The sequence below is a fragment of the Danio aesculapii genome, chromosome 6, assembly GCF_903798145.1.
Source record: "Danio aesculapii chromosome 6, fDanAes4.1, whole genome shotgun sequence".
In the NCBI taxonomy this organism is placed as follows: Eukaryota; Metazoa; Chordata; class Actinopteri; order Cypriniformes; family Danionidae; genus Danio; species Danio aesculapii.
In genome coordinates this window covers 56837425-56851155 of record NC_079440.1, presented here as the reverse complement: position 1 = coordinate 56851155, position 13731 = coordinate 56837425, and the positions used below count along the sequence as shown (strand labels likewise).

Below are 13731 nucleotides of genomic sequence, written 5' to 3'. Positions count from 1 at the left end.
ACAATACAATACAATACAATACAATACAATACAATATAATATAATATAATATAATATAATATAATATAATATAATATAATATAATATAATATAAAATAATATAAAATAATATAATATAATATGATATAATACAATACAATACAATACAATATAATATAATATAATATAATATAATATAATATAATATAATATAATATGATATGATATGATATGATATGATATAATATAATATAATATAATATAATATAATATAATATAATATAATATAATATAATATAATATAATACAATACAATACAATACAATATAATATAATACAATATAATACAATACAATACAATACAATATAATATAATATAATATAATATAATATAATATAATATAATATAATATAATATAATATAATATAATATAATATAATATAATATAATATAATATAATATAATATAATATAATATAATTAAAACTATTACATAAAAGAGCTAGAGCTTAAACATAATATGCAATGGAAGTAGAGGGAAGGTTTAACAAACATTAAAAATTTTGTTTAATTCACCACATGCAAACTGATAATCACTTTTCATTTTTATAAAAATTTAAATCATTTCTAATAAACATACAGTGCTCAGCATATATGAGTACACCCCATTTTGAAAATGCATATTTGTATCCATTTCTCAGTGAAATGTATTTTGGTGCATTTAAACAAAACAGATTTATTAAACAGATATCTGTATTAAAATAATATTTTAGTCATCAAACATATTTATAATATATATATTATATATTATATATATTTATAAATTGAAAGATAATACAATTAAATTTAAGCAAAATATTGCAAAGAAAAAAAATTACAACCTACAAAATTACAACAAAATTTTTTCGTTTTTTTTGTTTCTCTTGATTTCTCCTCTTTTTTTAAATTTGTATTTCATATTTTTCTATAACAGATGAATTTGGGTGTAATAGTTTTTGGACCGTTATCGTAAGTTATTTTGTTAGATAAGCTCCAGATTTGGCTTCAGTGCTGACTAATCTAATGTATATGCGTAACATTAGATAGCTACCTATTAAACATATGAATTTAAAAGAGAGATTTGTGAGGGGTGTACTTATATATGCTGAGTACTGTAAGTTCACTAAATCAAATCAATGATAGAATCGAATAAAAATAATTATATATAGACTAAATAACAAACAAATTGGTTTGGTTAAAACTTTAAAGGGGACCTTCTATGTAAAAATCACATTTATACAGGGTTTAAACTGTTGTGTGGAAACAGTCTGTGAATATAACCAGCTCATAATGCTAAAAATGTATTAATTTAAATATATATAATTCCACTTGATAAAAACAGATTGCAGAAACACTTGATTGACATTCTCCCTTCGTACAAGTCATCAGAGGGGGAAAGCTCCGCCCACTAGTGACCATCTCTCCCTCATTAGAATAGGACGTTAGTCTTGTTTTTGAATCTGCCACTATGCTGACACACAGGCATTTGTAGCTCCGCCCTCTTTTGAAAAGAGCACAATCTCATTTGAATTTAAAGCGACAGTCACCAAAACAGCACAATTAGGATCAAAGCCTAAAGGGTCAGAGAGTTATACAGCATTATTTTTAGGGTATTTCGAGTTGAAACTTCACAACACACTCTAGGGACATCAGAGACTTATTTGACATCTTGTAAAAAGGGGCATAATTTGATGCACTTCAGAAAAAAACATTATTATTATTACTTTAATATATCAGTGCATAAATATAAGCAAACATCAGAATGTTATTTTTCCTCTGCAATGCAGAAGTGCTTACACATGGTTTACAGTGTGAATCACAGAATGACTCACTTGTGATTCATGCTGCTTGAAAGAAGTTATTATAATCACAGTGATTTTAGTCACAGATGTACTCACATGTGAACGTGACCTTTCACCGAAGGAGCGAAGGGAGATACTGCCGTCCTGATCCAAAGCTCTGCTCTTCCTGCCTGCCTCTCCAAGCGGAAGTAACATGTCCATGGAGCGACTGGTGTATGGATCCATATAACTGAGCGGTGATGCATTCTGAGACAGCAGGTCCTGAATCTGATAAGCACAAATACATTTCTTTACTATACTATATACAAATTATATACAAATGTACTGTACTTTACTATACTATACTATATACAAACACTACACTGTCTTTTTTTATTTGCATGCATGTCTTGCTTGCTATATATTTGCATGTACAGTTGAAGTCAAAACATTATTATTATTTCATTTTTAAATGTTTCCCAAATGATGTTTAACAGAGCAAGGAAGTTTTCACAGTATGTCTGATAATATTTTTTCCTCTGGAGAAAGTCTTATTTGTTTTAATTCAGCAGGAATAAAAGCAGTTTTTAAATTTTTAAAACCATTTTAAGGTCAAAATTATTAGCCCCTTTCATTCATTTATTCATTTTCAACCACTTATCCGGGGCCGGGTCACGGTGGCAGCAGTTTTAGGAGAGAACCCCAGACTTCCCTCTCCCCAGACACTTCCTCCAGCTCCTCCGGGGGGATCCCGGGGCGTTCCCAAGCCAGCCGCGAGACATAGTCCCTCCAGCGTGTCCTGGGCCTTCCCCGAGGCCTTCCCTGGGTAGGTGTCCAGGAGGCATCCGAAACAGATGCCCGAGCCACCTCAGCTGACTTCTCTCGGTTTGGAGGAGCAGCGGCTCTACTCCGAGCTCCTCCCGGGAGTCAGAGCTCCTCACCCTATCTATAAGGGTGCGCCCTACCACACTGCGAAGGAAACTCATTTCGCTTGCCTTTCGGTCATGACCCTAAGCTCATGACCATAGCTGAGAGTAGGAACGTAGATTGACCGGTAAATTGAAAGTTTTGCCTTTAGCTCTTTCTTTACCACATGGACCAATACATCAACTGTATTACTGCTGCAGCTGCACCAATCGGCCTGTCGTTCTCATGTTCCATCCTTCCCTCACTCGTGAACTAAAACCCAAGATACTTAATCTCCTCCACCTGGTGAAAGGACTTTCCTCCAACCTGGAGATGGCAAACCACCAGGTTAGAGGAAAGTCCTTACACCAGGTTGAGGAGTTCAAGTATCTTGGGCTTTTGTTCACGAGTGAAGGAAGGATGGAATGTGAGATTGACAGGCAGATTATTAGCCCCTTTGAGCAATATTTGTTTCGATAGTCTACAGAACAAACCATCGTTATACAATAACTTGCCTAATTACCCTATCCTGCCTAGTTAACCTAATTAACCTAGTTAAGCCTTTAAATGTCACTTTAAGCTGTATAGAAGTGTCTTGAAAAATATCTAGTCAAATATTATTTACTGTCATCATGGCAATGAGAAAATAAATCAGTTATTAGAGATGAGTTATGTTTCTAAACTATCATGTTTAGAAACAGAAACAGAAATTGGGGGAAAAATATACAGGGGGCTAATAATTCTGACTTCAATTGTATATATTGAAATTCATTATGGAATATGTTTTTCTTTTATACTACAGGACTGTCAAATGCTTGATTCTGATTGGCTGATGAACATTCTAAGACATGCTGTTATTTTGTTAGGTTTTGAGCACATTACAGCTTCATATCACTACGCTGAATGATTTCATTTATTTCACAGCAACAAAAGTTAAAAAAATCACACCCAAACTCAACAGAAAGCTTTGAATGAGATGTGTAAGAAACTAGTTTAACACACAGGAGCAGTTTGAGGACAAAAACCTGACAAATGTGTTGAAATACAAAGTCTGAACAGCGGCTTCAGGTGTGGAAACTGTAGTTTAAGCAGAATACAGGGTTTCTGCAGGTTTCATCAAGTCAAATTTAAGACTTTTTAAGACCCTTTAAGACTATTAAGAATGAAATTTTAGATTTATACAGAGTTAAGATTTTTTCTAATGGCCCAGTATTATCATGAGGAATCGTGTCATTGTTATTAGGTTTTTTCCCTGATTAGGGAAATTAATTTGGGGAATTTGCTGTAAAAATGTCTAACAGCTGTTGTGAACTGTTTCTCTTTGCAATAAAAAATCTCAGGTCACACTTTATTTTGATGGTCTGTTTGTGGAATTTAAGATACATTGCATCTACATGCCAACTAATTCTCATTAGATTATAAGCAGACTATAAGGTTGGGGTTAGGGTTAGTGTAAGTTGACATGTACATGCAAAGTTTCTTATAGTCAGTTAAATGCCTGTTGAAGGAGCAGTATCAGCAGATATTAAGCAGACACTCTACTAATACTCAAATGGACCATCAAAATAAAGCGTTACCAAAAAGAAGGTTTTATTGAAATGCATTGTTGGTCACTGGATAGATGTCGGCCCAAATTGAGTAGCTTTATTTGGACAATGAAAAATTAAGACCTGTTTAAAACGATTTAAGATCTACAACATAATATGTCACTGAATTTAAGGCCTAAAATTTAGGTTTTGGAAATATAAGACGTTTTAAGACTTTTTAAGACCCAGCGCACACCCTGAGAATAATACAAAACAAAATCAGGCTTGTGAACAGTGATCGTCATGCAGTCTTTTTTAATGTATTACTATTTGTATTGATTTAATATTTAAAATATAAAGATATTAATTATTGTATAAAAAGCCTAAACTGCAAGAAATGCTTTTCTTACTTCGAGTTTTTGTCTTGTTTCAAGTCCAAATATCAAAAAACTCTTAAATCAAGAAGCATTTATAGACAAGTAAAAAAATTTGTTTTATTTTTTAGAAATAAGAAGTGAAAATCAAGTGAGTTTTTCCTTAAAACAAGCAAAATTATTTTCTTGCTTACCCCAATTGGCAGATTCTGTAGCTTGTTTTAAGGAAAAACTCATTTATTTTTTGACATATTATTTCTGAAACCAAGACAATATTTCTTTCCTTGTCTAGAAAATGCTTCATGATTTAAAAAAATGATGATATTTAGACTAGAAACTACTAAGAAAAGCATTTTTACAGTGTAAACAGGGACTAAACTTGCAAATTATTAGTATTTTGCTAGAAGCCTATATGTGGTGCATCGGATACTTGAAAATTGAGCAGTTTTATATTGCATTGTACCTGTTAAATATACTAACTAATGAATAACAAAATAAATAAATGCACAAAGTTTATTTATCACCTTGAGCTGGGAAAAACGGTTTGTTTTCGAAGGTGCTTCTTCATACGGTCGCTCTGCTATCGAGGCTATGATCCTTTTTCTGTGACCAAGAAGGCCGATTTTTAACACCTGCACATAGAAATGATGGTCAGTGTACAATATATGCATTTACTCCCTGGTAAAAAGACCAGCATAAATAGCGTTTTTACATTAACAATTTCCAGTTCCCACAGATTCTTCACACATTCCAGCGTGCGGTACCCGCTAGACAAGAAGTTGTGCAGATACTCTCCGAGTCCAAGAGTTTCCAGCCAAGAGTACAGAGAGGTGCTGCCGTCACATCCCAGAGCTTTCACCTGCAACAGCAGTAAAACGCCATCGCAAAATGAATTGCATTGCTTAGCATTTATAACTCACTCTGAGGAAAGCCAAGAGAGACATCTGGACACTTAAGCCACACTTAAAATGTCAGAAAGTGATTGCACTAGATTACAAAATATTAACAAAGAAGCTTTTCTCGGGCATATTTGCTATGACTTTTAACCAGCTGGTCCCAAGGTCATTTTAAGAGAAAGAAATGTGAGGTTGAATAGTGTGCTTTAAAAATAAAAGCCACTTGGTTTCACACGTAGTGTCCGAAAACTGCATGGGGACTGAAACCTGGTACCTTTGGAAGGCTTTTTGCTGCATGAAGGATTTTCTTTCTGTGGCCAGGATCGGTGATGCCAATTTCATGAAGGTCCTCGTCTTCCATCACGTTACTCCCCTGAACATACACACACGCACACACACACACACACACACACGCACACGCACACACACGCACACACACACACACACACACACACACACACACACATTTGTGCCGTACTTAAATCGACAAGAACAACATGAAAGTAAGAGCAGTGGTAGATTGCTGTAACTGTTTCAGGGACACCCAGTACCCAGTGAAAACATTTAGTCAGTGTCTTGCAAAGAAGAACCCAAAAACAGTTTGAGTATTTGCATTTCTTCAATCTTACATTTCTTCGAAATTTCTAATTATCATTTTTTCATTTTCTTTTCGGTTCATTCCCTTTATTAATCAGGGGTCGCCACAGTGGAATGAACCACCAACTTATCCAGCATGTGCTTTACGTAATGGATGCCCCTCCAGCTGCAACCCACCACTGGGAAACGTCCATACACACTCATCCCCACACATTTACTACGGACTACTCAATTCACCTTTACCACATGCTTAGGACTTGTGGGGGAAACCGGAGCACCCGGAGGAAACCCACACCAACACGGGGAGAACATGCAAACTCCACACAGAAATGCCAACTAACCCAGCCGGGGCTTAAACCAGCGACCTTCTTGCTGTGAGATGATTGTCCTACCCACTGCGCCACCATGCTGAACCAATTTCTAATTAAAATACTGTAATTTAGAGCACTTTTTTTCTGAAAATGACAATTTAAATAATAAATGTTTTTATTTTTTGTGTTTTAATTGATGTGAAACTACAAAATACGAATCTTTAAACATTTTCGCTTTTTAAAATATTTTATACCAAAGTTTGCAACATTTTTATTCGCAGTTGGAAAGAAGTTTCATCAATAGTTTACGATATAAAACAAAGATTAAGTTTTAGTCAACTACAATTACAGTTAATAGAGGAACTGAAAATTTCCAAGTGGTCTCTTCATTTTTTTAAGCTGTTTATAAACAGGTATAGCTGTATATAGTGAAATAAGCTACAAATATAAACATGCACATTCATAAAACTGCATTTTTATATTTCATGAATTAATTTAGTAAGAGGCTACTAATGAACAGCACCTCAATGAATGTAAAAATATTTTAAGTGCTTAAAATGGTTTATAGCATGTCAAACTGCAAGACAACACTGCCATTTGATGTCTTTGAAGGACTGAAACTTTTATTTGAAATAAATTACTTCCAATATGGGCAGCAAAGTGGCACAATGGGTAGCACAATCACCTCACAGCTCCCTGGTTTGAGCCCCGGCTCAGCTGGCATTTCTGGGTGGAGTTTGCATGTTTTCCCTTTGTTCGCGTTGGTTTCCTCCGGGTGCTCCGGTTTCCCCCACAAGTCCAAAAACATGTGCTATAGGTGAATTGTGTGAGCTAAATTGTCCATATATGTGTGTGAATGAGTGTAAATGGATGTTTCCCAGTGATGGGTTGCAGCTGGAAGGGCATCCGCTACGTAAAACATATGCTGGATAAGTTGGTGGTTCATTCCGCTGTGGCGACCCCTGATTAATAAAGGGACTAAGCTGAAAAGAAAATGAATGATTAATGAATAATTCCAATATGAAATGTGTTTAAATATGAATAAGAGAATCCAAATAAAACTGAACACAATTAATCTACAACGAGAACACTATAAAAACAGCTTAAAATGTTTATGTCTGGTTTTCCTTTGTTTTACTTATAAAAAATATATATCTACAAACAAAACTGTTCAGTGAACTGATTAATATTTTGTGTTTTAACATGAATCAGAGAATCCAGATAAAATAAATCTACAAAAAAAAAACAGCTTTAAATGTTTATATCTGTTTTTCTTTTTTTTATTTGCAAAAAAATATAGAAATAAATAAAAGTGTTCAGTGAACTGAATCATATTTTGGGTCTTAACATGTTGGAAATACAGAAACTCACCACATCTCCGACCAACCTGCTGTGTCAATCAATCCAGAGCACAAAAGCCACTCACCATGTAGCGCAGCTCGTCGAAGCCATTGAGCACCAGTTTGCTCTCGTACTGAGGAAAGCCCACGTGTTCCAGCCACTCCCCCACCGACTGCTCCAGCACGCGGCTCCCAGCTGCATCTGCCGACAAAGCATGGCGTTTGAGCAGCGAAAAACCGTTTAGTCTGTAGCAGCGGCACTCGGAGGCCGAGATGTGGCACTGCCACATCATCTTTGGCCAGCAGAGCTGAGGGCAGCAGCAGCAACAGCAAGGCAGTGTCCAGGCTTGAGCGACGGGCCTCCGCTAGATGCAGGGCCCCTGATATACAGACTAAATTAGCAATGGAGAATCCTCCAAAAAGCCCTCACTGTGGTGGAGATGAGGGCCAAGGCTGAATGGGGTATGGAGGTAGACCTTGGCAGGTAGTCCTTTAAAGAAGACTGTCAAGTAAGGGAGTCAGTTAATCGGGACAATTTGGCGTTGCTCTTCAAAAAAGAGAGCAAACAATCGAAGCAACTTTTCTGATTCAAACAATAGTGCTGAGGGTCATCAGCACTTTGCTCCAACAGGAGTATAATAAAAGTTCAACAAGAGCTTTTGGCTTGCAGCAAAATATATAGAGATCTACAAGAAGCTACTAGGAAGTTGGCAGAAAGTGCGCCCTGCTTTACCAACATGCTCCGTGGCTATGCAACAAACATTTCTCAACACAAGGTTCGATAAAACAGACCTGTCTTCAAAATTGGAAGTAAAATCATTTAGCAGGAGCGGTTGGAGATTAATGCCAACGAGTTCATTACAATAGAGTCATGGACCCTCGAGCCAAGCAGCTCGACTCATTGATCAACAGTCCACCACAATGCCAGTTCTTGAACACCAGATGCCAGCTCGTCCTTTGAAAGATCTTCACGGCATATTTCCCCATTCCACCCTTCCCGTTGATGAGTTGTGGCTGAAGAACCCCTCCCTCCACCAGTCGGACCACTTCCCCAAGCACTCCCTGATCTGGTAGAGTTCTGGTAATCCAAGTACTCCTGGACCGTCCGATCTTAAATGCACCTTGCCGTGCTAACATACCAGAACGGAGGGCACCATCGGAATGAAGTAAACCCAAGCCTTGATCCAGTGGAAACAATGGAAAATAAAGCCTTGCTCGAGACTTGGTTCCTCTGCTCTGGTAGCTTCGTTCCTTTAGAAAGCGTTCCTAATGATCCTTCGGCCCCAATCGGGCAGCCTTCTGGTCACAGTAATCCAAGGACTGCTGGTCCCAGATGCACCTCGCCGGGTTAACATACCAGAACGGAGTGCGCCATCAAAACGAGGAACAGCCAAGCCTTGATCCAACAGAATAAAGGTGAGCTCCAGCAATGGACAGATAACCCCATAAGAAAACCCTGTTGACGGCACGGTCCCTCTTGTTGCAGCCCAGCCCCCTTCTCCGGTTGCTCCGTTCCTCTTGCAGACGTTCCTAAGGGTCTTGTGCTCGGGGGCAAGGATTGCTGCATCCCTGATCTGGGAGCGTTCAGTCACAGCGGCAGCTGCATTCAGCGCTCACAAAGCAAAACATCCAGATGACATAGTGCTCCTCCAGAAAGCCATCGGTAGCGCATCGCCTCCACGCCTGCAGCTGGGAATCACCTTAAAGACATCTTATGCGCTCAGTTCAGCCGTGCATCGCGTCCACTCACCGTTTCCAGCTTTCTTTTCTGTCAGACTTGCTTTTCCCCGTCAGTTTTCATTGACAGAGTCCTTTCTGAGAGCTCTGCAGGGCTGCCATATGCCGTCTGACGCTGAGACCCGCTGCACGGCATATACGCTCTGTTCGTTCCCAAACCCCCCTCCCTCCCGTTTCTTTGCCTCTCTATCTGTCTCTCACACACACTTGCTCTCTCTCTCTCTCTCTGTGGCGATCAATCCCCCCCACCCCCTTTCTCTCTCTCTGCCCCTCTATCTATTCCCCGCTCCCCGTACTGATTAAAATTGCACGCAGGCTCTCTGATCTTGCTGGTGCAGAAAGGACACCATCAGAAAAAGGAACAAGAGACAAACCCAAACCACACACACTACTGTTTCAGGATCAGCCAGTAGATTGAGGAGACGGGTGGGGGGGGGGTCCAAACAGGTTGCTTTAACCCTGCACCCCACAACCCCATCCCTATCCCCTCCGCACTTAAGTGCTTGCAGAGCCTCTGCACTCTCTCTATGAAAAATTAAATCGCAGCCAAGCCACATACCACGGTAAATCATCAGAGGAATTAAATTCATGAATGTGTCACTGTACCGGTGCGGAAAGAGAGAGAGGGAGGGGGGCTGGTTCTGGAGCTGCACGTTAAACGTTAAGTCAGCGAAATGCACCGTGCACATGCCGCACTTAACGTAATCCCACCCGTGCCCACCTACATATTGGACACATCCGAGTCCAATTGTCAGAATTCAGGTTTTGCCAGACGTGATCAAACCGTAGCATTCGTGTCTGCAGACGATGCCGAGCGCATTTTTGTCTGTAGCGTGATGTGGTCTAATTCAGTGTCACACATGAGTGCCGCTTCATGCATGCATGTAGGGCATTATATCTGCATGCAGCTGAGAGCCGGGGAAATCATATGAACTGTCAGCCTGCCAGAGCGTTATTCACATCCATACTGACACTGAATCAGATGTAAAGTGCATCCAAACATGAGCACGTTTAAAAGGATGCTCACTTCTAAAGGAGGTGTAACTATCAGTGTGCTTCTTTTAGCGAAGGCAAAATGACTAGCAAGACGAAGGAAATCACCAGCCATTCAGCAAAAAGGAGCCAACTATTTTAGCAAATCCTCTATAATGAATTTTAACATGATTATCATGGTTACTTTAATAAGATGCTATGGTTTTTGAAATGAATCATGTATACGGTTGCTGTGGCAGAGGCAAAAATGCTGTGAATTTGTTCATTTTCTTCTTATTTGTGTTAGCTGTTTCATGTTAGATAGTTAGTTACTTAGTTACACTGTAAAAAACAATCCAGATTTTCACAACATGTTACTGTAATATTTCACAGTACATTACATTAGCATCACTTTACAGGATTTAACTGTAAAAATTCACAGTAATGCATTGTATATTTAGAATTTTATTGTAAAAAATTAATCAAATTAGCATGATTACAGCAAATTACTGTAAAAAGGGCTATGTATTTTGTAAGTTAGTTATAGGAATTCAAACTCTTTTTATTTCATTCAACAAAGACATTAATACACATGAACCTTTATGCTAGTTTTGGCACTTTTTTTTGGTATTTCACGAGTTCACACTTGCAATCGTTTCAGAATAAAGCGTATTTGGCGTGCTGTCCGGGGAGAGGGCTCTGAGCTCGGGGAGACACCCCAACTCAAGTTATTCCCCTTATCAGGAAACAGAGAGGAATTGGGATTCGAGCGAAGTATCTAGCCCGGCCCCAGAACGCTCCCCCCGGGATTGTAATGCTTAAGAGGTGAGGTGTTGGGGTGGTGGAGGGATGCTAAAGTCGTGAGGTGCTGCAGGTAAGACAGCTTTGGTATATATAGGGGTTTGGTCAAGAACTGATTGTATAATAGAATAACTGTCTATGACGTATTTGATACTGAAACTTCTGCGCCTGCTCCTCCCGAAATTTGTTTACAAAACATCATTTAGAAATAACAGAATGTTATTGCCGCCCCAAAAACAAATTGGGTACATCTTCAAAAATAACTTGAAAGAAAATCCTCCAGTATTGAAACGACATGAATGTCATACTAAACTTTCATTTTTGGGTGCACTGCACTTTTATTTAATTTTATAAGGTTAATATGGAAATATGATTTTTTTTATGAACATAACTTTGTGCTTAACTAAAAATGTAATAAACTGGAACAAAAGTAATTGATTCATAAAATCAAACACTGTTAAACACCCAAAATGATTTCAAAGTCAGGGTAAATGTCAGAATGACTAGCCGAGAAAAGCCTGCTTTACAGTAAAATATAGTTAATTCTACAAGATAATACTGTAGATAATAATAATGGACGTTACTATCTACTGTGAAGTTGCACTATATGGCTGCAATTTCAAAGTAATTTAATGTAATAATCCACTCGGATCTTTAGGATCAAATAAATTAGAAATTGCAAGAGTTCAGTCAAAGCAGGGTGAATCGGCCTTCAGCTACTAACAGCGCCCCCTGCTGCTGGAATCAGCTTCCAGAAATGATCAGATGTGCTCCAACATTAGGCACATTCAAATCCAGACTGAAAACACATCTGTTTAGCTGTGCCTTTACTGAATGAGCACTGTGCTGCGTCCCACAGATCGCACTATTGTGTCTTTCTTTTCTTTTTCATTCTTTTATAACCTGTTTTAACACATTTTAATCAGTTTTTATCTGTTTTTAATCATTTTTATTATTTGTTTTTTATTTTCTTATACTTGTCTCTTATATTCATGTTTATGTAAAGCACTTTGAATTTCCACTGTGTATGAAATGTGCTATTTAAATAAACTTGCCTTGCTTTTCCTAAAGTGGTGCGAATCTGAGATGAGATAAAATCCTATATTTCAGTAAACACCAGAATTCTCCAACAACTGCAAACATCCCGACAAGAGTCTCATTGACTCCTATGAGGATTTTAAGGACAGAACAATAGAGCTGTCTGATCCTTTGAGGTGTTTCTCTCCTGTACAATGTCTAAATAATTGTATCTCTCCTAGAAAAGTCCATTAAAATATAGTGCTCTTACTCCATATATAGCAACCACCTTGGGAGTCTCCACTCAAGAAGAAACGAATATCAAGTCCTAATTACTGAGTATGGGTGCGATGGCCACAGTAAATGGATCGTGATCTCATCTCTTTAAAGTAGGCCCTCGGTGCCCATTGTGTACCGGAGGGTGTCTGTGTCAAAATATCAGGTACAAAAATATCAGACACAGACCAAATTGGGGTGAAAAGTGAGAGCGTGTGCTTAAGGAAGAAAACCGCTGGTTGTTAAAGACTGCAATAGTTCTGACTCGAGGGATGATTCAGCCGAGGTAAAGCTTTGTGGAGAAAACAACCCGTTGAGGATATACTACTGTTGTTTAGACACATTGTTAGTACAATGAAAAATTGAATAATGTTTATAAACAGGCATATTAAATCAGGAATTGTTTAAAATAAAAAAATAAAAAATAAAATAAAATAAAATAAAATAAAATAATAAAATTTTTTAAATATCTATTGCTTAAATAAATTAAAATACAATAAAAATAAAAAATATTTAAAAAATGCATTATTAAATTTTTATTGCTTAAATAAAGTAAAATAAAAGAAAATAAATAAATAAATAAATAAAATAAAATGTAATATTTTTAAATGCATTATTAAATACCTATTGCTTAAATAAAATAAAATACAATAATTTAAAAATGCATTATTAAATATCTATTGCTTAAGTAAAATAAAATAAAATAAAATAAAGTAAAATAAAAAAAAAAAAAATAAATAAAATAAAAAAAATAAAATAAAATAAAATAAAATACAATAATTTAAAAATGCATTATTAAATATCTATTGCTTAAATAAAATAAAATAAAATAAAATAAAATAAAATAAAACAAAATAAAATAAAATAATTTAAAAATCCATTATTAAATATCTATTGATTAAGTAAAATAAAATTAAATATATTTTAATGCATTATTAAATGCCAATTGCTTAAATGAATAAAATAAAATAAAATAAAATAAAATAAAATAAAATAAAATAAAATAAAATAAAATAAAATAAAATAAAATAAAATTTTATTTGGTTGCATAAAAAGAAACATCAAAAAACTGCTTCTAATTATTTTCTAAGAATCCTAGTAGTATTTTTCTGTTAGTTTATACCTGACATTTCATACATGTTGAGTTTCAATGTCAATATTCCACCATACAAAGTGTTC

At 36.4% G+C, this 13731-nt stretch overlaps 1 protein-coding gene across 1 annotated transcript in view; it reads right to left on the bottom strand.

The window, feature by feature from the left end:
- Nucleotides 1-13731, bottom strand: part of anks1ab (ankyrin repeat and sterile alpha motif domain containing 1Ab) — a 76296-nt gene that overhangs the window by 36182 nt on the left and 26383 nt on the right. The window contains exons 3-7 of the mRNA XM_056460585.1: nt 7836-7951; nt 5776-5874; nt 5318-5464; nt 5130-5237; nt 1917-2087 (exon numbers count right to left, since the gene is read on the bottom strand). Coding sequence (XP_056316560.1) covers nt 1917-2087; nt 5130-5237; nt 5318-5464; nt 5776-5874; nt 7836-7951 — 641 coding nt within the window. The remainder of the gene's footprint in view (nt 1-1916; nt 2088-5129; nt 5238-5317; nt 5465-5775; nt 5875-7835; nt 7952-13731) is intronic.